The sequence below is a fragment of the Plecotus auritus genome, assembly GCF_963455305.1.
Source record: "Plecotus auritus genome assembly, chromosome: 7".
NCBI classification, from domain to species: Eukaryota; Metazoa; Chordata; class Mammalia; order Chiroptera; family Vespertilionidae; genus Plecotus; species Plecotus auritus.
Genome location: NC_137774.1, coordinates 90084397 through 90110892, shown reverse-complemented (window position 1 = coordinate 90110892; position 26496 = coordinate 90084397). Strand labels below are relative to the sequence as shown.

At 55.9% G+C, this 26496-nt stretch overlaps 2 protein-coding genes across 2 annotated transcripts in view; both read right to left on the bottom strand.

Annotated features, from left to right (window-relative positions):
- LOC308252953 (general transcription factor II-I repeat domain-containing protein 2) overlaps positions 1 to 26496 on the bottom strand; it is a 583288-nt gene that overhangs the window by 125816 nt on the left and 430976 nt on the right. The gene's annotated exons all lie outside the window — the stretch shown is intronic.
- CASTOR2 (cytosolic arginine sensor for mTORC1 subunit 2) overlaps positions 209 to 26496 on the bottom strand; it is a 49750-nt gene continuing 23462 nt past the window's right edge. The window contains exons 2-9 of the mRNA XM_080678902.1: positions 14827 to 14897; positions 9005 to 9198; positions 8169 to 8301; positions 7295 to 7418; positions 6048 to 6158; positions 5583 to 5665; positions 2371 to 2465; positions 209 to 2293 (exon numbers count right to left, since the gene is read on the bottom strand). Of these exons, the coding sequence (XP_080535028.1) occupies positions 2228 to 2293; positions 2371 to 2465; positions 5583 to 5665; positions 6048 to 6158; positions 7295 to 7418; positions 8169 to 8301; positions 9005 to 9198; positions 14827 to 14897 (877 nt within the window). The 3' untranslated portion in view covers positions 209 to 2227. The remainder of the gene's footprint in view (positions 2294 to 2370; positions 2466 to 5582; positions 5666 to 6047; positions 6159 to 7294; positions 7419 to 8168; positions 8302 to 9004; positions 9199 to 14826; positions 14898 to 26496) is intronic.

Genomic DNA, 26496 nt, shown 5'->3' with positions numbered 1-26496 from the left:
GGCTGCTGGTTTTGTTTTTCTGTCAAGTCAGGGCTGAGGCAGCAGCCGGCTTCTCGCAAAGTCATATTGCCTATATACTCGAATTAAAAATACACGGTGGCTCAAACGTGCCTGTGTGCACAGCAGACACGGCGGGCGGAGGCGCGCACACACACACACGCACACGCACACGCACACGCACACACACAGTGGGGTCTGCGTCCACGTACCGCACACACACGCATGTGCGTGGCCACACAGTATATATTAACATATATATTGCTCAAGTATATATGCTATTTACAGTATATATCTATATCAACATAAAACACAGGTATTTATACGTGTGTACAAGAGATACGCCCTAGGGGTCTGGGGAGCACGCATTTCTGGGGTCACGGGGCCTACACACTTGCTCGGGAAGGAGAAAAAGGTCAAGTGACGTGATTAGGGGGACGGACAGGAAGGGGCTGGGAGAGGTGCGCCTCAGAAAACCAAGGCCTTCCAACGACAGAAAGGGGACTCGGGGCTTCAAGTGCCGCCCTAGCCACTTGGCCACCCCCATTTTGGAACCAGCAAACAAGTTACATGTTTTGGTTGTTACGGAGTTTTGTGCAAAATGAATTAACTTAAGAAAAAAAGGTGGGTTCCTACGCAGTGCATGAGCCCCGAGATCTGCCAGGATCCAGCTGCACAGCTACTGCACCGGGGGCCTCCAGGGCACGAAGGGTCCCACACAGCTCACGCAGCCCCTCACCAGACCCAGATAACGGCCCTCCTCCTCCGAGACAGCGCGAGTCAGCTGATGGCCAAGGAAGAGCAACAGCAGGGCAGCGGCCACGGCGGGCCCTTCGCACGCAGAAAGCACCCCCGGTAGAGAGGAGGCTGGGGCTCACCCCATTTTGCCTGCGAAGCTTCCAGGGGAACACGCCTGCCTCAGCTGCCTGCCACCTGGCTGTCCGCCTCCCTGTGGCCCTCGGGTCCCGACACTCAGAACCATAGCTGCCCGGGTACCTGTCATTGGGCCCGGCGGGGCAGCCCTGTGTGGCGCCCGGGGCCCGTCTAGTAACAGACCTCTGCTCCCAGGGTCCTGCTCCAGGGAGGGCCAGGGCCCAGCTCTCATGCCTGTTCCTGGAGCCACAGGGCACCAGCCAAGTGACATTGGGCCTCTGGTCCCCAGGCAACTCAGCAGGCCCTGTCTCTAGCAACGGCTGCCAACCTCAGCCTGGGCACAAATACATTAAATACGAAACTAAAACAAAGTACGTTTTCTCTATTAAGGCTCAGTTAAGCTGCCTCCCAGATCAAGTACTCATGAATGCCAGGCCCAGAACCGAGGGGCGGGCAGGCAGGTGAGTTGGGGGCAGAGGCCTTCTATGTCCCCCAAAGCGAGGCAAGGGAGGAGACAGGACAACAAGGGAGCCTGTGCTGGTCTAGTCAACTGTTGGGGAGAAGGGGGTGACCTAAGAAACCCCAGGCCCAGAATGCTGGGAAGCCGAGGCTCCGCCTCCTGAGTAGGGTCCAGGGAAAGCAGAGGGGACAGGAGCTCACACCCTAGGCTGGTGGGTCTCCCAGGCACCACCTCCCAGGAGTCAGTGCTTGTGGTGGGGAGAGTCTGGACAGGGCCCCCTTGGCAGTCTTGCTGGGAGTCGGGGCACAAGCCCTGTGGTTGGCAGGCGAGGTTCTGGGTGGCACGGGTCCTCCCCAGCTCGGGGCCCCACTCGAGCTCTGCCGGAGCCTCACCAGCATGTGTCGCCAGGGCCGCCCACTGGCCTCCACTCTGGGAACCAGCCCTGAGCTGATGGATCCAGAGACCAGCAACCACAGTATCCAGCTTGTCCCCTCACCGGGGCCTCCCCAGGCTCCATGAACTCAGTCCTGCTCAGCCTGCTCCCCAAGATAACATGCGAACTGGCACCCCAGTGTCTTGTAGGAGGTGCCAGCTTGCGTCAGTGTCTGCCCCTGGCCGTGGGAGAGGCCGGGTGAGGAGGCGGGTCAGCTCATCGGCTCCCTGGGCCTCAGACATCATTTTCTGGAGTGGGGGTGGGGGGGCACGGGGGGTTCTCTGGAGGCTCTGGGAAGGGAGGACATGGGGAGGCCCTGGCCTGGGCCCAGGCCTGGCAAAGTCAGCAATTGGGGGTGCCTCTGAGGCCCCTTCTTTGGGGGACCTGGGGCAGATTTTCCAGTCTGTTGAGAAACACTGCAAGAAGAATCGTCGGGCAGGGGCGGAAGGAGGAGTGAGACCCTTCTAATGCTTCTCTGCTTGGCTGACTTTCAGGGCGCTGATGACGCCGTGAATGTTTTCTTCTGGTACCTGGAAGGGCAGGAGGCAGCAAACCCGTGAGCCCCTGGAGCCGGCCCCCCTGCCCCGGGGCCAGCGTGGACACTCACCAGTGCGTGGTCGAACTTGAAAGTACTGATGTAGTAGGCGGGGATGTCCGCAGCAGCCAAGGGCTCGGAGATCTGGGCCACAATACCACACTCATCTGGGGATGGAGGTGGGGACTGGCTCAGCCTCCACGTGGTGGCACCATCACCCGGGGTGCCAGCCAGTTCTCCCTCTGCCCTCTCCCTCCCTCTGCCAGCAGTGCCTGTCCCACACCCACCACCTTCCCAGGGAATCCCCCCTCCACCGCCTGAAGGCCTAGTGCAAAGGCTCCTCCATCAGGAGCTTTCTTTTTCTTTTCTTTTTTTTTTTTAAATATATTTTATTGATATTTTATAGAGAGGAAGGGAGAAGGAGAGGGAGAGGGACAGAGAGTTAGAAACATCAATCAGCTGCCTCCTGCACACTCCCCACTGGGGATGTGCCCGCAACCAAGGCACATGCCCTTGACCGGAATCGAACCCGGGACCCCTCAGTCCACAGGCCAACGCTCTATCCACTGAGCCAAATTGGCCAGGGCAGGAGCTTTCTTGATGCCCTCACCAGCAATGAGCTCTCCACTCAGTTCTGTCTGACTGGCCACCCTCTTCCTGTTCCATGCTCTGTAGCCACAATGCATCTTCCCTGCCAGCCCTCGAGGTCACTAAGGTGGAGCTGGAGGCAGTGTAGGCCCCCTTTTTTAGTCAGATAACTTTGGCCAAGTCACTTCCTTTCTGAGCCCCTGTCCTCAGCGGAGCCCCACTGGGTGGAGGCCCCTGCCCGTCCTCATGACAATGTCAGGCGTGTCAGGCGTTTGGTGGGGCTGGGACGTGACTTCCTACTCCCTCTAGCATCTGAAAGTGGGAGTCTTTGCTGATTTTCTGGTCTCCCCCAAACCTTATCTGATAAAGCAACCTTGGGGTTGCCTGGGGCTGGTCTTATCCTCAGTGGCAGCTTCCTCCCTGATTTAAAGGCACCACTCAAGCCCTAACCGGTTTGGCTCAGTGGATAGAGCGTCGGCCTGCGGACTGAAAGGTCCCAGGTTCGATTCCGGTCAAGGGCATGTACCTTGGTTGCGGGCACATCCCCAGTAGGGGGTGTGCAGGAGGCAGCTGATCGATGTTTCTCTCTCATCGATGTTTCTAACTCTCTATCCCGCTCCCTTCCTCTCTGTAAAAAATCAATAAAATATATTTAAAAAAAAATAAAAAAATAAAGGCACCACTCAAGGCTTCCTCCTACAGGAAGACCTCCAGGATCTGAGGACTATCCCACTCCAACACAATCCTGTGTGTTTCCTAAAACCTACTGTTACGGTTTTGGTGATGATGCATTTCCCCAACACTGTCCCCACAAATGTGAGTGAGATGCTGGGTGGAGCCCAGGTCTGGTCGCCAGCTCCCCTGGGATTCTGAGGCCAAAGTCTAGGAATTACCCCGGGTTCCACCTCCATTGTCACTAAACCCAGTGTCTGATCTGACCCTCCACTCCCTGGCCCTGGCCCTGGCCCTGTTCGTTGGCCCACCCGTGCAGCAACCCTGTAGGTCTCTCAAGTTCCTGCTTTTCCCTTCGTCTGCCGGGCTCCTGGCTGGCCCCAGGCCCCTTTGGTGGCTGTGCAGGTCTCGAACCTACACTCCTGGGGACTGTCTGTGGTGCTACATGGTGGAGGACTGGCTGTGTCCTGAGATACCTTCTCTTCCTATAAAAGGAGGAAGAGAGGAGACTAGGGTCTAGAATGGTGCACTTTAAATTGCAGGCTGTGACCCACTTGTGACATTAATTTAGAAGGCTGGTGACCAGGAAAGGCCAGACGGCACAGCACACGGCTAGGTGAGGGTGGTTTTGTGAGACTGTAGTTTGCGTTGTTTGGGTATGTGTGCGTGCTGGGTTATGGTGTAAAATATATTGATTCTATCCATGGCCAAACACATGCAGAACCCGCCGGTCTAGCACCTGTCAGAGTCTATGTTATTTTCCCTGCAGGACTCTTTGTAGCTATAAGCATGGCTCTCAACCCGCTGCATCCTGGGAAGGCAGATCTAGCTGCTGCCTTCTCGGCTCACCTTGGAGTCCTACAACCTCCCTTCCCCGTCGCTATCCACGAAACTGAGCAAACAGCTCCCCTTCTGCAATGTGCAGAGGTCTGCCAACGGAGAGATCCCACCCTTATTGCTCCTTCATTGGCCTCTTAATGTGAGCAGAGTTAGGGGCACTGTACGTCTATCTGCGAACTCATGAGAAAGGTGAGGCAGGTGGCAGAACCTGGCTTCCTCAGTGACCCCCTCCCCCCAGGTCCAAATGCCCTGCCAGCTCCATGTCTTGTCCCAGGAGAGAGCCCTCAGGGCTGACCCGCTGGCCCCTGGAGCAGTGTGAGTGCTATCAGGAGCATTCTGCACCCTGTCTAAGAAAACAGGGTCACCATGCCACTGGGCTTGCCGAGGATGCTCCCTGCAAACCACTACTCTGATTTACCAAGAGCCGCTTCTGGGTGCAAGCTCTGGGTCTAACAATCTAGCCCCGTGGTCGGCAAACTGCGGCTCGCGAGCCACATGCAGCTCTTTGGCCCCTTGAGTGTGGCTCTTCCACAAAATACCACGGCCTGGGCGAGTCTATTTTGAAGAAGTGGCGTTAGAAGAAGTTTAAGTTTAAAAAATTTGGCTCTCAAAAGAAATTTCAATCGTTGTGCTGTTGGTATTTGGCTCTGTTGACTAATAAGTTTGCCGACCACTGGCCTAGCCCAAGGAAATCATTTCTAATCACGACAGAGCTCTAGTCCCAGGCACACTGCAGTCACTCCCAGTGGGGCACAGCCTGCAGTGCTGAAAGGGTGTGGGCCACGAGGGGTCTGAGGCCTGGGGCCCCGCAGAAAATGCTTATGGGGAAAAACACCAAAGACACGGCGTGGGGAACTGTGGAAGCTGCTGCTAGGCTGAGTCTGGGGAATCACTGCGGGTTCCCCCCGGGGAACAGGTCGCTGGGTTCTGCAGGAGGAAGTCTCCTTCCCAGGATAGAAAAGGTCAAGTGCTGGGATGTGAGATGGTCCGTGAATACTTCCCTCCAGAGGCCTGTACCTCCCTCCCTCACTGGTCAGTGGGACCTCAGGCTCCCCAAGCTTCCGTCTCCCCATCTGTACCCCAGGGCACAGGCAGGCTGTGACTCCGGGTGACGTGAGTGCCCCAGCACTTGGAGGCACTCGGCAATGCCCCCACCCCGCTCCGCTGAACCCCACAAGGCTCACCGAATCCCAGGGGCTGGCCTCCGATCCGCACCATCTTCCAGAGCTCTCCAGATGCGCTTGTGAACAGCAAGTTACTAGGAAACCTTAAAGGAGAGAGGAAAATCCAGAGGCTGATGTTCAGGCGCTCCCTGGCCAGGGCTCCACCTGCCACAGGATGGACCCCAGGACCTTGCCGAGCCCTCCACCCACTCTCTCTGCACCCCCTCGCCTAGGGGTGGGGGGACAGGAAGGCAAGGTTGGGAATGGCTGTGCAACAACTGCCCCTCCCCAGCTCCACAGAGGGGACTGAGGGGCAAATGGTACTCAAATGACCCAGGGCCCTCATCTCTCTGAGTCGCCTGTCATCTTGGAGATGGGGCCCGCCCACCTGCAATGAAGGGCTGTGGTGAGAAATATTAGGGACAAAGCGGGTGATGTGCCCACAAGGAGCCCAGCCCACCCTGGTCAACCCGTGGCCCGGCTCACCTCTGCTGGGTCTGCACGTCCATCACCAGGGAGATGTAACCCTCAATGAGGGAGAAGGAGAAGAAGCGGATGTGGCCACAGTCGTCACTGGCAGCCATGGGGTCTTTCACGCTGGGGACGGGGGTGCTGGTGAGGGTGGAGTGGGGGCCCCACTGCACCCCGACCCCTGCCTGTCCTGCCCGCTAGCCTCAGCCTGGGTTGTTGGGAAGAGCACTGGCCTGGGAAAGCCCCTACCCTGCCTTGCTGAGTAACCCTGAGCCAGTGTCCCCACAGGTGTCTGTGCGATGCACACGATTCCACGCATTCGTGGAGGTGAGCAGGGCATGTCAGTGCCGAGCTCCAGCCGGCCCCCAGGGCAGGCTGCACGGGCCCCTTCCCGGCAGGGTTCTCTGTCCTTGTGTTGGCCCACATCTCAGGGCACGATCTGTGGTCACCGCCAGCTCACTGGAACCTACACCCACCAACCTGGTGTTGGCCAAAAGGTAAAACCGACTCTGAGGAAAACTCAAAGCCTCCGAATGAAAAACCCCGAGTTCGAAGCTCAGGGAGTGAGCCTGCCTTTGGAGCTCAGGGCAGTGGGGTTTGTTAACATCTCCCTGTGCATTGGCTTCACCAAGGCCCAGCATTCCCAAAGAAAGCCCAGCCAGTGCTGCTCAGTGGTTGAGCGTTGACCTACGAACCAGGAGGTCACGGTTCGATTCCCGGTCAGGGCACATGCTCCGGTTGTGGGCTCCATCCCCAGTCAGAAGTGTGCAGGAGGCAGCCGATCAGTGATCCTCTCTAATCTCTCTCTCTGAAATCAATAATAATAATAAAAAAGATTCCCAAGAAAGAAAGTCTCTCTTCTCAGATGGAGCTTTGGGTAGAGCCATGTCTCCCCACCACCGACCCCAGACAAGTGTCCAGGGCAGGTCTGTGTCTCCTCCCTCAGACTAGCTCTCAGGGCAGGTCGGTCTCCTCCCTCAGACTAGCTCCCAGGGCAGGTCGGTCTCCTCCCTCAGACTAGCTCTCAGGGCAGGTCGGTCTCCTCCCTCAGACTAGCTCTCAGGGCAGGTCGGTCTCCTCCCTCAGACTAGCTCTCAGGGCAGGTCGGTCTCCTCCCTCAGACTAGCTCTCAGGGCAGGTCGGTCTCCTCCCTCAGACTAGCTCCCAGGGAAGGTCTGTCTCCTCTGAGACTGGGGCTCCGTGGCACAACCATCTTTCCTCTTGGCCCACCCTGCAGCCCCTCACACCCAAGGAGACCCTACCCGTTGGAGTAGAACATGACGTCCATGAGGAGTGTGGCAACAGCAGGCAGCGTGTCGGGGTCCAGGCTGGTGACACAGAAGCTGTTGCTGGGGCTGGACAGTGGGTGGATGACGGGCCTCTGGACTGTGAGTGCAAATACAAAGGTGCCAAGGCGGTAAGAGGAGCAGCGGGGGCAGGTGGTGGCAGGTGGGGTTTGCTGCAGACGCTCTGGGAGGCCTGGCTCCAGGCCCTGTGAGCCCTGGCCTGTCATTTCTTTAGCCTCCACCACCACCTACAGCTCTCTGCTAGTCCAGGCTCACCCAGGCCCGGGGCCCTTGCACATGTCTTATCACCTGCCTGGAATGCCCTTCCCAACCTTCACCACCTGGCTGAGTTCCTACTTGTGTCTGAGCTTCGGCTCGACAGTGGCCACCCCTGGAAGGTCCGCCCTGACACCGCAGGCCAGGTTGGGAGTGGCCCCTGGCCACTGCTGGCTGTGCCCGCATCCACCACCCTTACTAGACCTCGGGCACAGGGTCTGACCAGGACGGCTGAACCGTGTTCTGCCTGGAGCTCAACTGATGCTCTGAGAATGGGCTGTTCTGGGGCAGCACCTGGTAACTTTTACTTTAAATTGAATTTATTGAGTGACATTGGTTAACAAAATTATATAGGTTTAGGAATACAACTCTATAATGCATCATCTGTATACCACATCATGCATTCATCACCCAAAGTCAAGTCTCCATCTGTCACCATTTATCCCCTTTTGACCTTCTACCTTCCTCCACCTGCTTGCCCTCTGGCAATCACTGTCCTGTTGTCTATGTCTGTTTTTTTCTTAACCCCTTCACCTTTTTCACCCAGCCCCAACCCTACTCCCCTCCGACTTACCCATCTTGGGCTTCACAAAGCCATTGGTGATGCCAAGGTTCTCGGCAGCCACCGTCTCACCATTGACGACCCGCAGAATGGTGAACTCTGATGACAAGGTGTGGGTGACAAAGGGCAGGTCCCGCTCACGTACCTGGGACAGGGAGTTGAGGACATGAGTGTCTGGTAGTTCCTGGATAGAGTGGGCCTGGGGGCAGCGACCCCCCTACCCCACTCTGAGATTCTGCCCCAGAACCAGCTTCCCCTGTCCTTGCCTCCTGCAGACCTGCCTGCGGGGCTTCTCTGGTGGGGGCTGGGAGCCTGGGACCAGGGCACACCTCTCCAGGGCAGCAGGAAGGATGCAGAGGGGAGAAGACATGACACCGAGGGCCGCGAGGTGCAAGTCTATCCCCCCACCCCACCCTCTTGAATGCTGCACCCACACCTGTCCCTGCCCCTCCCCAGGCCCATGCTCTTGAGGGGTGGCCATGGCCCATGGGAGGAGAAAGAATGACTTGGTGGCCAGGAGCTGCTGCTGGCCCCAGGATCAGACAGACTTGCCATCCCAGGGGGTGGGGGTGGGGAAATGGGGAGACAGATGTCCAGCTGGGATGATACCCCACCCACACGAGCTCCCAGACCTTACTTCCTGGCTTCCAGGTCAAACCAAGCATGGCCCCCACAAAAGGCAGGTGGAGGGGGCAGGGGGCAGAGACCAGCCTGGGTCATGCTAACATTTGACTGACGACCCTAAGGTCCCCCTGGCCTCTCTCTGAGCTGATCAGAGAATGGAGACCATAGAACTCTGCAGACAGTGCCTGTGGGGGATGTCCCTGTCGCCTGAGAGCTGCGATTACCAGGATGAAGTCCGTCTGGTAGGTGGACAGCATGAACACGGAGATGTTCTGGTCGGCCAGCGGGGCGATGACTGACTTGGCGATCTTGGTCACCCCGATGGGCTGGGAGCTGGAAAAGCTGCCACCGCCTGACACGACATTGAGGGCCACCCAGGTGGCATCTGCCACGCTCAGGTGCTCCGAGGAAGGCAGCTCTGGAGGGGGACACAAAAGGCAGGCCTGTGACTAATGGGCCCCAGGTCCCCGGAGCAGAGCAGGCCACAGGGTAGAGACTGGCACGTGGGACCAGCTATGTGACCTTGGCCAGCCCCACCCTCTGTGCCTGAGTGCCCCTCATCTGTCAGAGGCGGATGGGACCAGCCTCAAAGGCTCTGCTCTGGGAGGACCGAGCCGGGAAGCCCTCGGAGGACTCTGGATGTGTCAGGCGGCTCAGGAGGGTGGGAACTATGGGGACATGTGGTTTATCTGTGTTGGGCCTCAGTTTCATTAACCGTGAAATTTTGCGTATTCAGCAATGATTTTGTTATTTTCAGTCCTCACTACCCTCTGGGTGGCAGGTGCTGCCATCACCACCTCACCAGTGGAATAGGTGCCATGGTTTTCAAACAGGGTTCCTAGGAACCTCCCAGGAGGCTGGGGTTGGAGGGGAGCCAGGAGAAGACAGGATGGGGGCCCTGGGTTTCCTCCTTGCTTGAAGCAGACCTGCCTGCGGGGCTTCTCTGGAAGAACGCCCAGCTCTAGGAGGGCTCCTGAGGGTGCCACTGTCAGGTGGGCAGTGACGGTCATTCAGTCCCTCTGGAGAGCCAGCGAGCCCTGGGGGTTGGCACAGGCAGGGGCAGCATGGGGGAGGCTCAGAGCGACAGCAAGAGCAAGTCTCCCGGACCAGCTCGTAAAACCCGGGCTCCATACGTTCGGACCATCCCTTTCCCCCATCCTGCAGAGCCCCCGGAGGAGCCTGCACACGGGATGTGGGCACACGTGTCTCCAGAACACACAGCCATGGAGCTGACCCTACCGGCTGGCACAGGACTCTCCACGTATCAGACACCTGCTCAAACCCACCCCCCAGAGGGACTGCTATTCCCCCTGTGAACACCACAACCAGAGCTCTGAGAGGGCGGTGATTTCACGATCACTTAGGGAAGGACAGTGCCAGGACCCCGGGAAGGAGAGGGGCTGAGGAGAGGGGCCCAGACCCTGGTGATGGGGATGGCGATAACCAGGGAAGGCTGCACGGGCCTCAGGCAGGACGGCTTCCAAGGAGGGGAAATTGAGTGAGGCCCCACCAGGCTCCTACCTGCCCAGCTCTGGTCGTCATGGCGACCACAGCCCAGCGAGCCCATTGGTCATATCGGCTGAGAAGGGCCAGTCTTTGGCCAGGCTGGCTGGAGAGGCAGGCAGCTTCCCAGAAAAGGGAAAAGGTTTGGGAGGAAGAGCAGGAGAAAATGTTGTAAAAGGCGCTAGGTCTCCGGTAGCCACGTCTGGTCTCTCTACCCGTTACCCAAGGGGTCAGAAGAGAGACTTCTCGGCCCCAGGACCGAGAGCAGATATGCTCCCAGAACTGGAGCCCAGCTCAGATCTGAAATGCGAATAATTTTGCTCTGGCTCTCAGCCCTGGACAGAAGCCCTGAGGTTCTTCAATGGCAGGCCCGTGGTCACCCACGGGGGCTTCCTGAAGCGGGGGCTTTGTCAGAGTGGCTGAAACCACAGCGTTTACTGCTTCTGGCCCCATGGACATCAGACGCTGCCCTGGCATTCTGGGGGAGAGGGAAGGGCTGAGCGGGCCCCCTGCTTCCCCCAGCCAAGCCTCGGGGCGCCCGAGGTGCTGCTCTGGGGTTGTGGGGACGAGCTGCCAGGAGGCGGCACACTGGCTCTTCCCTAGAGAAAAAGGGGACCCATGCTAAGACTGAGATGGATTATCTGTCAGTGCCATCGTCCCAGACCCTAAATATAGCGTCTCGGAGCTGAGGACACTCCCTGGTAGAGGAGGTCACAGTGCCTCGCCACCCTCCCGGTCACGAAGGTGGGCGACTCTGTTGCGGGGTGGGAATCCCTCCTCCTCAGGAGCCCCCCGTTTTGGCCAAAGGACCTGCAGGTCCCTGCGCTATGTGGCTGCGTCCTCCACACAGGGCCTGTTTCTCAGGCTCCTCCTGCCCCGCCCGCAGCAGGGTCGAGTCCTGGCACAGGGCAGGCGGGTTAGTCCTGGCTGTGTGACCTTGGGCCCTGGGCTTTTGTTTTCAAATGTGGGATGATGAAATCAGGAGCGGCTGGAGAAGGCGCTGGGAGGATTAAATGAGATAATCCGCCCGGAGCGAGCTCAGCTGAGTGCCTGGCACCCATCTGAGTGCTCATCAAAGGCCAGAGCCTTTCTGGTTACACTGCTGGTGTTTTGCTGGTTCTGGATGGCAGTTGGGTCAAGGCTATCAAGAGTTTAAAAAATGCTCAATTTCACTGTAAAGGAGTAAGCTGACCGCTGAACAATACGGGTTTGAACTACGTGGTGCGCCTGGTGCGCCACGAGCATGCCTTACAGCACTGAGCGGGAGGGAGGCGATCCTGTGCTTGGGACGAGGCCATGGAGGCCCCAGGGCGCTGAGCAACTTGCCCAGAATGATAAGCAGCGAGTAGCAGGGCTAGATCCGAGCCTGATCTTCTCATCTTAGTCCCGGATGAAGCCAGGAGTTACTTCTCGACATCTTCTTCCTTCTCCCTTTTGGCTAGTCACAGCCAAGGAGCATGTCCTGCCCCATTGTGTCACAGATACTCCTGACGCAGGTAAGGGGCCTGTGACGGGTGGGGGCCAGTGAAGGGGTTCTGATTAGCACTGCGCCCCGCTAAATTGCAAACCTAAGAGGTCAGGGCAGGGGCTGCCGTGCATATTATTTTGGGTCCCCACGAGCATCTAGCAATTGCACATAGTAAGTGCTCATTAAATATGTAACAGATCAAACGACACACATGCACACAAACCCCTCTGGTTTGCCATGCAGACACATAGCATCCGTTTGAGCCAAGAGCCTCTAAAATTCCACATGAAACAGGAAGCTGTCTGGTTAATGTCACTGACAACTGTCCCACCCTCCCAGGAAAGGCTCAGCATTTGATGCACATGTGAACTGCAGATAGCTGCTGGCTCCTAACAGAAAAAGCGCCGTGCTGATGACATTGCCAGCGAACCACAATCAAGGCACCCTGGCCGAGGGAGGCCCTTGGGTGAGAAGCAATACTTGCAGAACTGGGAGACGGGGCCCCATCTTTCACACAGCATGGCATAACCAGCACCCCTCCCCATCCCACAGGGGCAGCCACAGCCCAAATTCCCTTTCTGAAGAGGGGCCTCCTAAGAGAACCACGCCCAGAGCTGAGGCGAGAGGGTGAACTTGGCAGCGTCCACCCCAAATCCTCCCCTCTGAGGGCCTTCTCACATTGCCCTGGCCACACACTGGCCCATCCCCCTTCTCAGCTGCCCCTGACCTTGGTCTGTTGGGATTCACCGCAGCATTTCCTGCTTCAAATGGGCCCCCGTCACTCAGGGACTATGGACACCTGAATGTCAGTTTTCCCTCTTATAAAACGGGTCTTTACTGATTACTCTCAGGCCACCGGGATGATCCCAGGTGGTGATGCATCCTGCAGCGGGTACAGGGGAGTCTTATAGTGTATCCTGGCCCCTGTAGCTCTGCAATAGGAGTATGAGATATGTACTTCTTTAAAGGTACATATTTTTTTCTGGGCCAATAACAGCTGTCTAAGCAGCCTGCTTTGCTAGCCTGGAAGGGAAACCCTTACCCAGAAGTCACAGAGCCCCGAGGCTCCTGGGGTCGGAGATGGTGTCTCTCAATTTCCATCTCCATCTCCAGGGCCTAGCAAGATGCTGGCACACCCCAGGTGCTCAGTAAACACAGCCTTCTGCAACCCTGGAGGCTGCCTCAGATAACCAGCCACTCCTCTGCAGGGCATCTCCCTGGTTAATCCTGCAAACATGGCCTTCCAGGGCCTGCAGAACTGGCTTGCCAGGTCCCACGGCCTCCCTCTCCTTGCTCATGGTGTCTGCTCATTTGCTGCCTCAAGAGGTAGAGACTTCAGTCTCGTCTGAGGATGAGGATTAGATAGAATATCTATTACCAGAGAACAGATACTCCGGAGTGTTCAGATGCCACCCTTCTAGCAGTTCTGCATTAAAGTCATGATGAGTGCCCATAAGAAAATGGAAACGTGTTTGGGTTGCCCAAGCATACAGTGTCCGCGTATCTGTGGCTCCTGTACTCAGAAAACGTCTGCTGAATAAATAAATGAGTGACTACATGGGTGCCTTCGATGACGAGGCAGGGCCTCCTGTGGGGCCTGCCCTATCCCTGCCCTGGCCATGAGATGCCCCCTCTGAGTCAGGGAAGACCATGGTGTCCTTGAGATGGGGGCGGGACCACCCCACACTGGTAGGTGCTCTGGAGCACCTGCGGTTAGGATGACAGAGCCCAGCTGGGAGGTCGCTTCCCTGGGGTGTCAACAGGAGAACCGGAAAACAGCTAACTTCTGACCATATGCCATTTCTTAGACCCCATTTTAGGAATTGACCTGCATAAGGACAAATGTTACACATTTAAAGAGTCTATAATTTTATCACTGGGGAAAAATTAAAGTAAGTTTAAATCTAACCTTAGGGGACTGGGAAGGACGTGTGGCTGCTGTGCGATGGCACAGGAAATGTTATGGGGTGAGTGACGTAAATGTTAAGTGAAAGCACTTCTCTATATAGCATGGTCATAAGGAAATTAAAAAGAGACAACATGCACACAAAAAAGCTGGACAGGAAATACCAAAGAGTGACTAGTTGTCTTTGGGGTGGGACTGTTTCTTTCTTCCTTTTTTTTAATTTTTATTTTATTGATTTCAGAGAGGAAAGGAGAGGGAGAGAGATAGATAGAAACATCAATGACGAAAGAGAATCATTGCTCGGTTGCCTCCTGCATGTCCCCTACTGAGGATCAATCCTGCAACTCGGGCATGTGCCCTTGACCAGAATCGAACCCGGGACTCTTCAGTCCGCAGGCCGACGCTCTATCCACTGAGCAACACTGGCTGGGGCGGGGTGGGACTGTTTTTTAAAAATATCGGACTTGGTGTCCTCTGCACGTTTTGAAGAATGTGGTTCAGACACCAACTTTGGGGAAGCCTGGGCAGTGACATCCCCTTTCTGTTCCCAGCTCCTCATGCACACCCCTCCTCGCCGGAAACTAACGTGTATCGGGCAGCACGAGGACAAACGTAAAAAACCGTAATAATAAAACTGCAAGGATGTGGGGCGCGGGGAGAATGACTGCTGACAGGTAATGGGGTTTCTTTTGGGGGTGATGAAAATGTTCTGGAATCGGGGTGGCGATGGCTGCACAACCTTGTGAACTGCCGAGTTTTACATTGGTGAATTTTATGGCAGGTGCATGGTATCTTATCTGGCAATTTAACAAGTGGAAAAAAGGTGAAGGAAAATCACGAAGGATGGTACCTGGGGCTCGTGCCAATGGGGACAAGGACTGAGGACAATTTAAAGCACCTCACCCACAGCAGATGCTCAATGAAATGTGTGTCTTCCTTCTTGGCTGCTTTAGTTCTCAGCTGGGGAGGCACTGTGTGATGGACCCTGTTAGCTCGGGGCCTTCCCGGGCAGGCTCCCGGGCAGAGAGGGAGGGGCCACTAGCCAGGAGACTGGGAGAGAGAGAAGACTCTCCACGGGGTGTGGGCGGGGGGCAGAAATAAGGAGGCGGGCAGCCAGCCTCGACGGCAGGGCACAGTCCGGCCACATCCCTGGTGGGAGAAGCACTCACCCAGGAAGCCCTCCTCATCGACGATGATGGTGTAATCCTCTGGGGTCTCAGTTAGACTGAAGAACTTGCACCTGTGTGGATGGACAGACAGATAGACACGGGATGTCACATTAGTTCTGCATTAGCCCTGGCTGGACACTGCGGTGACCCAGCAGATGAATTGGTTTACCCAGAGCTCTGACTGCAGGCTGCTGGTGATCTCCAGTAAGCTGTACCTCTCACCCGCGGCCGCCCCCCCCCCCCCCCCGACCTGACTCAGGAAGTCTCAGAGCGGCCTAGAGATGGTGATCGTCCCCTCTGCACCCCGAGGTGGCCAGCCTCTGGGATCCTGTATAGGCCCAGGGGTCTCAGATCCCACTTTTTCAGGGAGGAGGTGGCTGAAGGGTAGGTCTGGCAGGGGCCATGCAAATGAACTGTCTTATCCATGGGCCCCCAATTCCGACCTCCAGGCCTCTGTCCTGGCCCCCTCCTCACCAACTGAAGAGCTCCTAATTCCCATCACCCAAACGACAGCCCAGCCTTCAGGCTGCTTTTCTTCTCTGCATGGGAGGGGTGTGGACGTCTGTGCTGGTTTTGGGACACAGATCCCTGAACTGCCACATGTCACCTCTGGTAATACTACTTAGCCCTGGGTGTATGTATCCATTTCCCAAGGCCAGGCAGGGACTGGTAATTACTCTGTCCCCTTTATCTCGGCCCTGCTGTCTTGCCCTAAGCACGCTCTTGGTGCCTGGCAGACTAGCTGGGCTCCGTGTCTAGGCTTTCCGTCACGGGGTAATGGGGTCCCCACCCCTCAATGCCTGTCTCTTTCCCCCTCAGCCAGAACAGCCCCCGGAACGGCAGCTGCAGGGAGAGACGGTGTGCACAGGCAGCGGCACGCAGGAAGCGTGGTCACTTATCTGGCATCGCTGCTCTGGAGCGTGAGGCCCAGCACGGGCTCCATGCCCAGCGTGTAAAACCCACCCATCATGGGAGCCGTGACAGCAAGAGGCCCAGCGCGTAACCCCAGCCATGGCCGGATAGCACTTCCACACAGATTAAATGGGAAAGGAATCTCGAAGGGGATGCAGCGCTGCAGGGACCGGGTGGCCGCAGTGTCCACAGCTCTCCCCTCCTGGCCCTCCTCTCCCGCCAGCCACCCCGTGACGACACGGAAGCCTGACCACAGAACCCGGCAGCACCTTTTCCTTTACCCTTTACATTTTCCACAAGGAGCGAGGGCAACTGGAACCAGAAGGAATGCAGAACGATACTGCCATTTGGAAAACAGTTTGGAAGTTTCTTACAAAGTTAAACAGACACCGACCACACGAACCGGCAATCCCACTCCTGGGTACTGACTCCAGAGGAAGAAAACCTATGCACACACACAGACCTGCACGCGAAGGTTTGCAGCCTTTATGTGTGATCACCCCAAAGGGGAGACAACCCGACGCCCTCCCTTCAACTAGAGCCCTGGCCGAGCGCAGGCTCATTCACACCATGGGGTTCTGGTCTGCAATAAAGAGGAACAAGTTACTGATTCTCGCTGTAACGTGGATGAATCTCAAAGGCACTTGGCTAAGTTCAACCGGGACTCAAAAGGTTGCAATATATATGATCCCATTTACGTGACATCTAAAAGGGGCAAAACTGTAAGGACTGAGAGCTGATCCGTGGCTGCCGGAGGGTGCGCCGGGGTTGACGTTGGAGGGGAGCCCAGGAACTCTTGGGGTGGTGGGGTGTTTGGTATCTTGATTGTGGTGGTGGCTACAGGATCATACACATTTGGCAAAACTCGAAGAACTGTACCCTGAAGGGTGACTTTTACTGGGTGTAAATTATACCCCCCGGGAACCTGACTTTGAAGGAAATGCCTGTGCCAGCATTGTAAACAGGGTGGCACTTATTCTCCTCCTCTGACCAACCGGACAGCACACTCTCTTCCACCTCCCTCCCGCGCTTTGGTTTGCAAATGACATCCCTGTCCCTGCCTGTCCACATCTAATTTGCAACTACTGCCTGGACAAATGAAATCTATAATTGCTCGGGACAACAGCAAATTATCACCTTAGTGAGTGGCAATCACTGGTCTGGCCTAGCTCCTTCCTGGGGACTCCTGTGCACTCAGAAAGAACCTTGGAAGCCCCCCCACCCCCCATCACCAGCCTGCCACAGCAGGTACTTGCTGGGTGGGGGCGTGGCCACCAGTGTCTGAGAGAGCCCTGTGAAGGCTAACAGATGTGGCATTTGCTCCCAATGCCCTCTCGGCTGTGAGGGACGTTCCAGAAATAGACCATATAAATCATCCTGGAGGCACAAGCACCAGCAGAAGGCAGCATCGGCCTCTGTGTAAACAGGGTATGAATATGTCGATGTGGCCGTCTCACCCTTCAAGACCCAGTTAAAGGGATCTTCTTTTATGACTGGCACCAGCCACCTCCTCTCCCTCACCTCCCACCAAACGGGTGGGTCCTCCCTTGATAACCTACATCCTTACACCGTGTCCACAAGAGGATGTTAAGGCCACTGTGGGCTGCTCATACCTCACAACTCCAGGAGAGAGTTCGCTCGCCTCACAGTGTATGTGAAGTTGCCCTCAGACCTGGGCAGTGCTCGACGAGAGCAACTGTGCATGATGAGAACTTGCCACAACCCGTTACGAATACTTGTTTCCCCAGCAGACCATACACTCTCACAGGCAAGGGCTGGAGGCTCTCTGTACACACACCTGGCTGGGCACAGGACCAACGCTGCCTGATTAGCGCAAGAGTGGACTACAGCCACATACCTACCTCCAAGGCCAGAGAAGCTCTCATCAGAACAAGTCCTATGTGCCCTGGCATGGCACTGCCTTGGCGTGGCAGTGCCCTGGTGTACCCTCCACTGAGAAACACTAAAGTCTCTAGTCCCAACTCTGTGCTCTCCAGTGAGTCGTGGCTAAATCCACACCTTAGATGCCAGGCCCCGCTGTTTGTGGCCTCTCTGCACTTGGTCTACAAACAAGGAGCTGGAAAGAGGACCCAAGCCCAGCAATCGGGCAACCTACTAGGAAACCTGAGGAGGAGGAGGAGATCTGCTTGCCCTCTAGATGCCCTCGTGGTACTTAGGAACAGGATGAAATGACAGGAGAGAGCAGCCTGGGAGAGCGAGAAGAGGACCGCAGGCTTGGAGTCTACGGCCTGGGTTCCAGTCCCAGCCTGGCCTCGGCTGGTGAGCCCTGGGCTGCCTCATCCCTCTGTACAACGAGGGCAGCTTCAGGGTGGGCTAGTTCCCATCCAGTTCCAGCCTGGGCAGTGCCTGGGCCACCTGGAACCCTGCCAGCTCCATAGCAGGGGAGACCAACAAGGCACACAGACACGATTCCAGAGCCGTTGAGTGCCTGGAAAATACCTTTCGAGACGAGGCAAAAGCCCAACCAGACCTAAGACAGATCTATCTGCTGCCCAGGGAGCTGGGCGGGTGGTGTCCCAGCTTGGAGAGGGCTCACTATTTCAGTCTGTGTGAGGAGTGCCACAGAACCCAGAGTACACAACCCGTGCAACTGAGTGCCACGGTGACTGGGCCGGTCCTGCAGGAGCACTCGGGCAGATGGGATACGAAACTCTAGAGCTCTCACCAATGGAGGAGGGAGACTGGGGACAGCAGCTCTGGGTGAGCCCTGGCTCGGGACACACCCCAACAATCACGCAAGTCCCATCTAGGGGGTGCCAAGTCCCCTGGGCTCCGTGAACAGAGCATGGGGACAGGATGAGGGCAGGCCACAACAGGAGCCATGTCTGTTCAGAGCCTCATGGCCAACACGGAGCATGCCCATAGGAGCTGAGGGGACCCTAGACTGCACCCCTTTGGCCTGGGGAAGACTCCAGCCACCACCTTTAAGTCTCTGTGGTTATTGTGGGACCGTGGGTTGTAAGCCACGTGGCTGCTTATGGCTGTGTGACCTTAGGCAAGTCACTCCCTGTGCCCTGTGTTCTCACGTGTTGTTGTTGAAGAAGAAATATTGAAAACCCCATATGACTATGGTAAGCACTCAATATGCTGGCTATTGGTGGGCAGACAGAGCTAAAGGGGAGGCATCGGGGAGGCCAGCTGCATTCCGAGTAAAGAAAAGCTCTACAGCCAGCTGACTACAGAGACCAATGGGCTGGCTTGGGAGGCAGTGCGTTGCCAGTTCTCTGAAGGGTACCGCTGCCTCAAGGGGGAGGATGGATTAAGCCGAGTCTCTGATTCTTTGAAACACCTGGTTCCCACACACAGAGCCCAAGTAAAGAGCTTTGGCTTGAAAAGTCTCCATTCACCTCCCCAATAGCTCAGTTCCCACCAGGCAGGCAGGGAAGGGATGATGATGTATGATGGAAGAGACGGACCCAGCCCTACATTGCCAGGGAATCTGCGTTGGAGCCAAACCTGCAGCCCTGGGCCCAACCCTGCTCCCTGACACACCACACAAAGGCCTGGGCAATCTTCAGACATCGGGTGTGTCTGAGGACAGGGGACATCCAGATCACGGCACCAGGGGGTGGCCTGACCCATTGCCATTAAGTGGAAGTTCCTATTAGCATCCATCCCACCTTCTCCACTCACCTGCCAGCTGTGCTCACTTCCTCTTGGCTCCCAGAACACAAAGACCCCTTACGTAGTCAGGGCTCAGCAAAGGCTGCCAGTACGTGGACTCTCCTGCAGGACCCAGGGATCTGGGAAGTGGGAGCTAGCTTTGTGGGCCGGGGCCTGCTTCCTGCAGGCCAGAATGCCCTGTGCCAGCCGGGCCCTGCTGAGGTCACCTGCCAGCTCCTCAAAGAACAAGCTCAGACCTTTGCAGTCACAGCCTGACCAGCCGGGCCTTGAGATGAATCCAGAGCCTTCACACGCTACCAACGGGACCGAGAACAGTCTTCCAGCACGTTCCAGGTACCTTTTCACAAACCGTTCTTGTTTTGTTCATTCAAGTAGGGCCTCTGAATGCCCATGAGCCCAGTTAGAATTTTAGCACCAGCCTGGAAGACCCGGAGTCTTTCTCACAAAGTGCAGCCCATTCAGGCTGGAACCAGGGAGGCTTAGCCACGGCCTCCTCTGCAGGACGTCACAGCGGGGATGTGGAGGGGCCGGGTCTGACCCACGCCGCTGCCCCCCTCCGTGCTGCAGTGCTGCACAGGAGACTCATACAACGTGGCGACGGAGCAGAGTGCTTCCGGCCTCCTCAGGGTGCTGGCCTGGTGTGTGTCAGCCTTTGTTCTCCTAACCAGCAGCAGCGTTTTCATGTTTCTCGTGGGTCCTCCCTCAATAGGTCTCTCGTGTTACTTACATTTCATTTCTACTGTCTTTAACAATTACAGGCGACCGTCTCCAACTGTAGTTAGAAAGCCCTGATTGGTTCTGTGATCTGAAGGATAATCCTGAAGAGGAGGTTCATTTCCATTAAGATAGAAAAGAAATCGGCTTATGTCATGAGCAGCCAGGAGAATCAGTGTGGGCAACACTGCTTGTAAATTCTAGGGGGACTTGCATAGGTAGGAACTGCAAAAAAGGGGTCGGTAGGGCAGAAGGAATTAGTAGGGTCTGGATAAAGTCCCTGAGACCCAGGCAATCTTTCAGTCCTTCAACAAACCAGTCAGACACTGTTTCAGGTGCTAGGGACACACCTTAAAAAAGACAATTGGAGTTTATTTGTGGTGGTGGGGAATAATGAAATAGTGGGTCCGATGATGGTGTGTACCACAGAGCAAATAAAAAGTGCAGGGAGGGCAAGGGCTAGCACAACAGGGGTTTACAATTTAAAGACGGAGCAGGAAGTGGTTGCTAGGGGCTGGAGGAAGGGGGAGATGGGGAGCGACTGTTTAATGGATACAGAGTTTCAGTGTGAGATGATGAAAAAGTTCTGGAGTTGGATGGTGGTGATGGTTACACAAACAATGTGAATGTACTTAATGCCACCGAGCTGTACACTGAAAAATGGTTCAGACGGTACATCTGTGTTATGTCTACCTGTCTACAATAAAAAAAAGTTGAGCAGGGGAAGGAAGGTCCCCACAAGACCTGTAAGAGGTGGAACAGTGGGCATGTTGCTGTCCGAGGGAGGCCAGAGTGAGGAGACGGCGCAAAGCCCCGAGGCCAGGAGTGACAGAGGCCAGCGTGGCTGAGCGGCGGGGGCGAGGAAATGACAGGCAATGACTTCACAGGTAATGGGGGTGGGATGATGCCTTGTGGCCCCTGTGAGGACTGGGTAAGGACCCTGAGACCAGTTAGGAGATGATTCTTCTTCAAGGAGCTGGCAAGAGCCGACGGTGGTTTGGCCCAGGCTGCCAGTGGTAGGCATGGGTCCGCTTGTGGCCAGGAAATAATATTCAACAAATTGGGGGAGAAACATGAGGCCAAGGCAGGGAAAGACTGTCTCCCACGGCCAGTGTTCCGGCCAGTGTTCCGGTTGGAGGCAGCAGGAAGGTCGGCAGGAAGAGGTGGGGCCCTGCATTGGCCTAATTTGCTTACCTTTAAATCTGGCCCCAAGTGCTTTAGTCCTTTCCTCTGTGGAAACCTGGGGCAGGTGAGACACCTGGGGCGGTGGGGCTGCCTGCCCTGCCCAGGCCTAAAGCACAGACCTCAGGAGAGCTGCTGAATGGCTGCCTGTCCCAGGGGCCTGGCGGGGGGCAGGGTGGGAAGGGTCATCCGGGGTAGGACCAGTCTGGGAAAGGCCTCTGGCTTTGCGAACATACACATACCCTAGTGCAGGACACACATGTGGCAAGACCTGGTGGTTTTTCTTCCTTGGGGGGACTGAAGTGGACAAGACCCCAGTGGGAATCTTGGCTTTCCCACCTCCCCGAGAGGAGGCGGAACAACTTATTGGCCCTCAATTCGCCTCTGGTTCCTGACCTGTGAGAGAGGTCTGGAAATACCTCCCCTGCAGGTTAGGGTTTAAGGAGGTAGTGAACATACATGGACGTGCTCGAGACTGCTGAAGTGTGGTCACTCGATGCAGCCGAGTGGAGCAGCTGGCCTGGGAGCGAGGGGAACGGGATGTCCCTGGCAGCGTTCCTGTCTGGAGTGCTCAGGCCTTGCAGACAGGAGCACACCTTCTGCTGTGGGCTCTTGGCTTCTCTGTGTTCAGCGATCACTTTCTGGTCTCAGATCTCCCCATTCCTGTGGCCCACACCCCAGCCCTCAGCAGAAGTCCAGCGACCGCACGAGGGACCGCGAGGCCTGGCCCAGCTTCCACCCCGGTGCACCCTTGTGCCCACCAGCCCATTCCCAGCGAGGGGAAGACCCAGGGTGCTGCTGGAGAAGATTCAGGTCTGCCTTCGCTGCGCCTGGACTGAGGGCCGCGTCTTCCTCAGCTAAGTCCCCGTGCCCCTAGACACTGGGTCTGTGCATAATCAGCACCGCGTGCATGGGTGGTATCATTAATTAGTGTTTTCCAGACAGGAACACGGATGCCCAGTTAGATTAAGGCAGTGACTGCCTCGGGGCCAACAGGCTGTGCAATCTCTAAGGTGAGGGCACCTGGAGGCATGTTCCCCATGACTCAGCTCTTCCCGGCGAGATTCCACCTTCTTACATATGTGTAATGGGAGACACTGACAAGAGAATTTATAATAGCCTGTTCCCAGCAACAAAAACCTGGCTACACCCCAGATGCTCATCACTGGAAGAGGAGGGGAACAATGACAGAAGAATATTACCCAACAGTCTAAACAAACAATCTACAGTGACTTGCAAAAATGTGAAAGAATCTTAGCAATGTAATAGGTGGAAAAGTCCCCAAATATGACATACAGCATGGTCCTCTTTTTAGAGTTAAAAGCAGCTTAAACCGCCCCCCAAAATCAAACTAACAGACCACCTTTACAACTCCACGTAGTTGCAATACAATGACATGAAAAGGAAGCAAAGCGATGAAGAACACAGGTTTGCTGGGCATGGGTGGGGGACGCGGGAGACCTCTGGTTAAATGTAGGGTACTGAGAGATCCTATTTCTGCTCTGGCTTAAATACGAGCTGATTACATTATTAACTCTGATTAGTTAGATAAATGAATAAGGAAGGCCATGCAAGGACGCTCAATGGGTAAGGGCCACGAACCTGAGCTGAGGTTCCCTGGGGCAAAGGAGAGACTGTTCTCTGGGAACCTGGGTCAGGCAGAAGTTTAGAGGGAATGGGCCAGGGGTCCGGCAGAAGGGCGTGGAGGACCCAGCCACAGAACTGGAGCTGGCTCAGGCTGCTGGGCAAAAACAGGTGTAGGGAACTCAGCAAAAGAGCCTCCAGAGGAGGTGGCCTGGTAGGTCCAGGTGCCAGAATCAGGCCAGGGGCCCAGGATGAACGGGCAGGATTAGTCCAAAGGCTACAATCTCCGTCATTTGTGCCATTCAATTTGACTCTGGCCAGCTGCACAGATGTATCTTCACCCCTCAACTCAGTTCTCGCAGTCCAGCCTCTACTCGACCATCCGATGGTGCTGTGGTAGTGGTTAATGCCCGGCAAAGAGCATCGCTTTAGAGTCAAGGGGCCAGGGTTGGAGTCCCAGTGATGGTATCAGCTCCGTGGTCTGACATTTACATGGCCCGAACCGGTCTCCACACTCGGAAAGAGGGGCATAACCCCACTGAGTGCTGGACCAGAGGAGAGGCTGGCATCTCTTTAGGTACAAGCACCAGGCACATACGCATGCTCCAACAGCACCAGCCTCTTCCCTTCCTTTTGGATGATGGCACTGATGTTCCCTGATTTGCTCCTGACATAATGGAAGCTTATTCCACTTCCCCTGTTCCACACACTATGGTGAGAACACACACAACCTCCTATCTTTCCAGAGGGCAAGCAGCTTTTTGTCAGCGCGCTGAAAACAATAATCTAAACAATCTGTAGTACTCGTCCCCCCACCCCTCCAAGTCCCTGACACTATTAATTGGGAACCGACAGTCCCTAGAAGGCTGCTATTACAGGACTTTGGAGCCAAGCTGGGGTACTGTGTGGAGTTGTTGTCCCGTTGCCTGGTAACTCCGAGTGCCCCTGGCTCCTGGGTCACCTGAGTGCCTCTCTCATCTCCTGCGGCCTCTCCAATTCTGTACTGGCTTTGGAGCAGGGTGTCCTGGGTGGCCCCCTTAGCTGACCCCAATCCTTAGATAACCCCTGTCTAGCACTGTCCTCCTCAGCTATGACCTCCAGCTCAGAAATCTCTGCAGGGCCTAAATCTTGCCCCTGCCTGGCCCCACCCCCCACCCCCGCCCTCCACCCCGGATCTGCTCAACCCTGTGTCTTGTCTCTTGATTGGGCATGCATGATCTGAACCCCAGCCTGCACCTTCTTCAGTTTCCTAACATTTAGGCCAAGTGGTGAGACCGCCCCCCGCCCCCCTTTGAAAACATCTGTTGTTATTTTTCATCCATCTTAACCCTTCTCTCTGGTCTCAGAAAAACAGTACCAAGGCAACCTTGTTCTTTCTCGATTCCCACAGGCTAATGTTTCCTTCATCCCCATCTCCTCCTCAGGCCACTTCTTCACTCCCCTTTATTACCAAACAGGCCTTCAGTTGGTCACTATCAACCCTCTATTGCCACCGGCTGGCCTCACCTTCCATCTGATCCTGTTCAGCTCACCAATGACCTCCACCAGCCAAACCTGACAGCCTTTTCCCTCATGCCCTCCTATCCTTGACCTATTGGCCGGACCCCATGTGGCTGGCCAACATCTTCCCTTGGACGCTAGAAGCTACCACATGGCCTCTTCTAACTTCAGACACTGACACTCCTCTTTTGTTTCCTGTAGTGATTTCTCTTCTCCTCCCCATGTAGGTGGCTCTCAAGGGGGCCTCACATGACTCCCTCCCTCCAATTCTCCACCCACTGTGACCCAGGCTCTCTCCCAGAGCTTCCAATGGGCACTTATCTGCCTACACTGGCTGGAATGGTCTTAGACTCATTTCTCACATCCACCCTCTGAGACAGAAATGTTTGATCCCCATTTCACAAATGAGGAAACTGAGGACAGCAACCTGTTAGATAACCAAGACTGCGGCTTGTGCCCTCATCCTGATGGGATGGACCGTAACTGCACACCACTCACTCTAAAACTCCACTGCTGTTCCCCTTGGGCTTGGCCTGCAGCCGACCACCAGGGCAGAGCCAAGGCCTGGGGCTGCCTCTACTCTGGGGCCGAGAGGCTGAGTCATCTCAGAGAACATTCTCATTTTCAATTGCTGTGGCCAGCTAACACTGGAAACTTGATCTGTTTACTCTCAGATTCCTAACCCAGCAGAGCTAGGCCCTCACTTGGGCCTCTCCTCGGGCACCCTGGGCGACAAGCCCTGCCCGTCAGAGCCCTGTTCCAACAGAGACCTGAACCAGGAGGGGAAGGGCAGATGGGGAGGGCCATTTCCAAGCAAACTCGTGCAGCAAATCCACTGAGATTTATGAACCAGATAAATGAGTTGAGGGGAAAGAACTGCAGGAGTTTGTTTAATTTGTGGAACAGTTTACCACAGGTTCTGCGTCAAAACCACAAAGGGAACCTTCCTGGGATCACCCAGATAGGAGGGCGGGGCACAGGGAGGCCTGGAATCAAGGCCGGAGACCACTGTGTGCTGCTCCTGCAGTAATGCAACCTGGACAGATGGAGACGCAGCCTCTATTCTATTTGCATACCCTTTGGGAGGCGGAGCTCATTCCTTTGCAAAGCATTCATTTCATCATAGGGCAACTTATTTCTAGAAACTCTATCAATGTAGCCTCTTTTTAACTGACACCGGCTAGTCTTAATTCTGCCCTTCAGGGACCTGTGGATATTTGCTCCAGCTGGAAAAATGACAGGGAAGGAGTCCAATAGGACCACCACTCTTCCTACAACGGGAACAGAGCTTGTGGGCAAAAGCCCTGCATAAAACCCAGCTTTTTACTGCTTAACGCACTGGTTCTCAACCTTGGTTGCACCCTGAACTCACCTGGTGAACTCTAAAAAGTACCCAGTGGGCCTGCTTGAGGGTGCAAAGCTAAAGCTGGAAAACTCTGCAGAGAGATTGCAGGGCCAGCCTCCCTTGCCAGATGCCTGGGCCTACCTGGCTAGGAGAGACTTAACCCGGGGCTTTAGCTCAGTGACTCTGCCAGCACATGTTGGTGGCTCCCTGGGTGACTGGCTCATGTAAGGAGCCTCTGCTTGCCCCTCTGAGGCCTCTGAGCCTGAGCACCCCCCCACCACTACCCCATCCATGTCACCACCCAGGGCGGCGTGTTTAAGCTGGGCACAGCAATGCCTGTTCACCTTAATGCCAGCAGGGAGATGGCTGAGGGACCAGTCTTCTTGGCTTGTCTGGGAACATCCTGGTTTGGGCACCAAAAATAGGCAGAATCACATCGAGGCAACAGAAGTTGGGATAGCATGCAGGAGAGGGAGTGGTGGCTGGAAGAGCGTGGTGGGGAGGCTTCTGGAATCCTGGGAACCTTCTCCTCCGGGTCTTGCCTGGGTGCTGGCTCCCCAGGTCTGGTCAGTCTGTGGGACTCAATGGCTGCACACGTACCGTCTGTGCACACCCCATGTGGCTGCTGCTTCACTAGCAGAGAAGGAAAGTCCTGGCCTTTCTTCCTGTCCCCCTTGGGTCTTCATGTCGGTTGAGCAGACATGCTGGGTGGTCTGCCTGGAGGTGGTCACATGGCTCATGCCCCACGATGGGCCTCAAAGGTCCTCAGAACAAGATTTGAGGGGGCA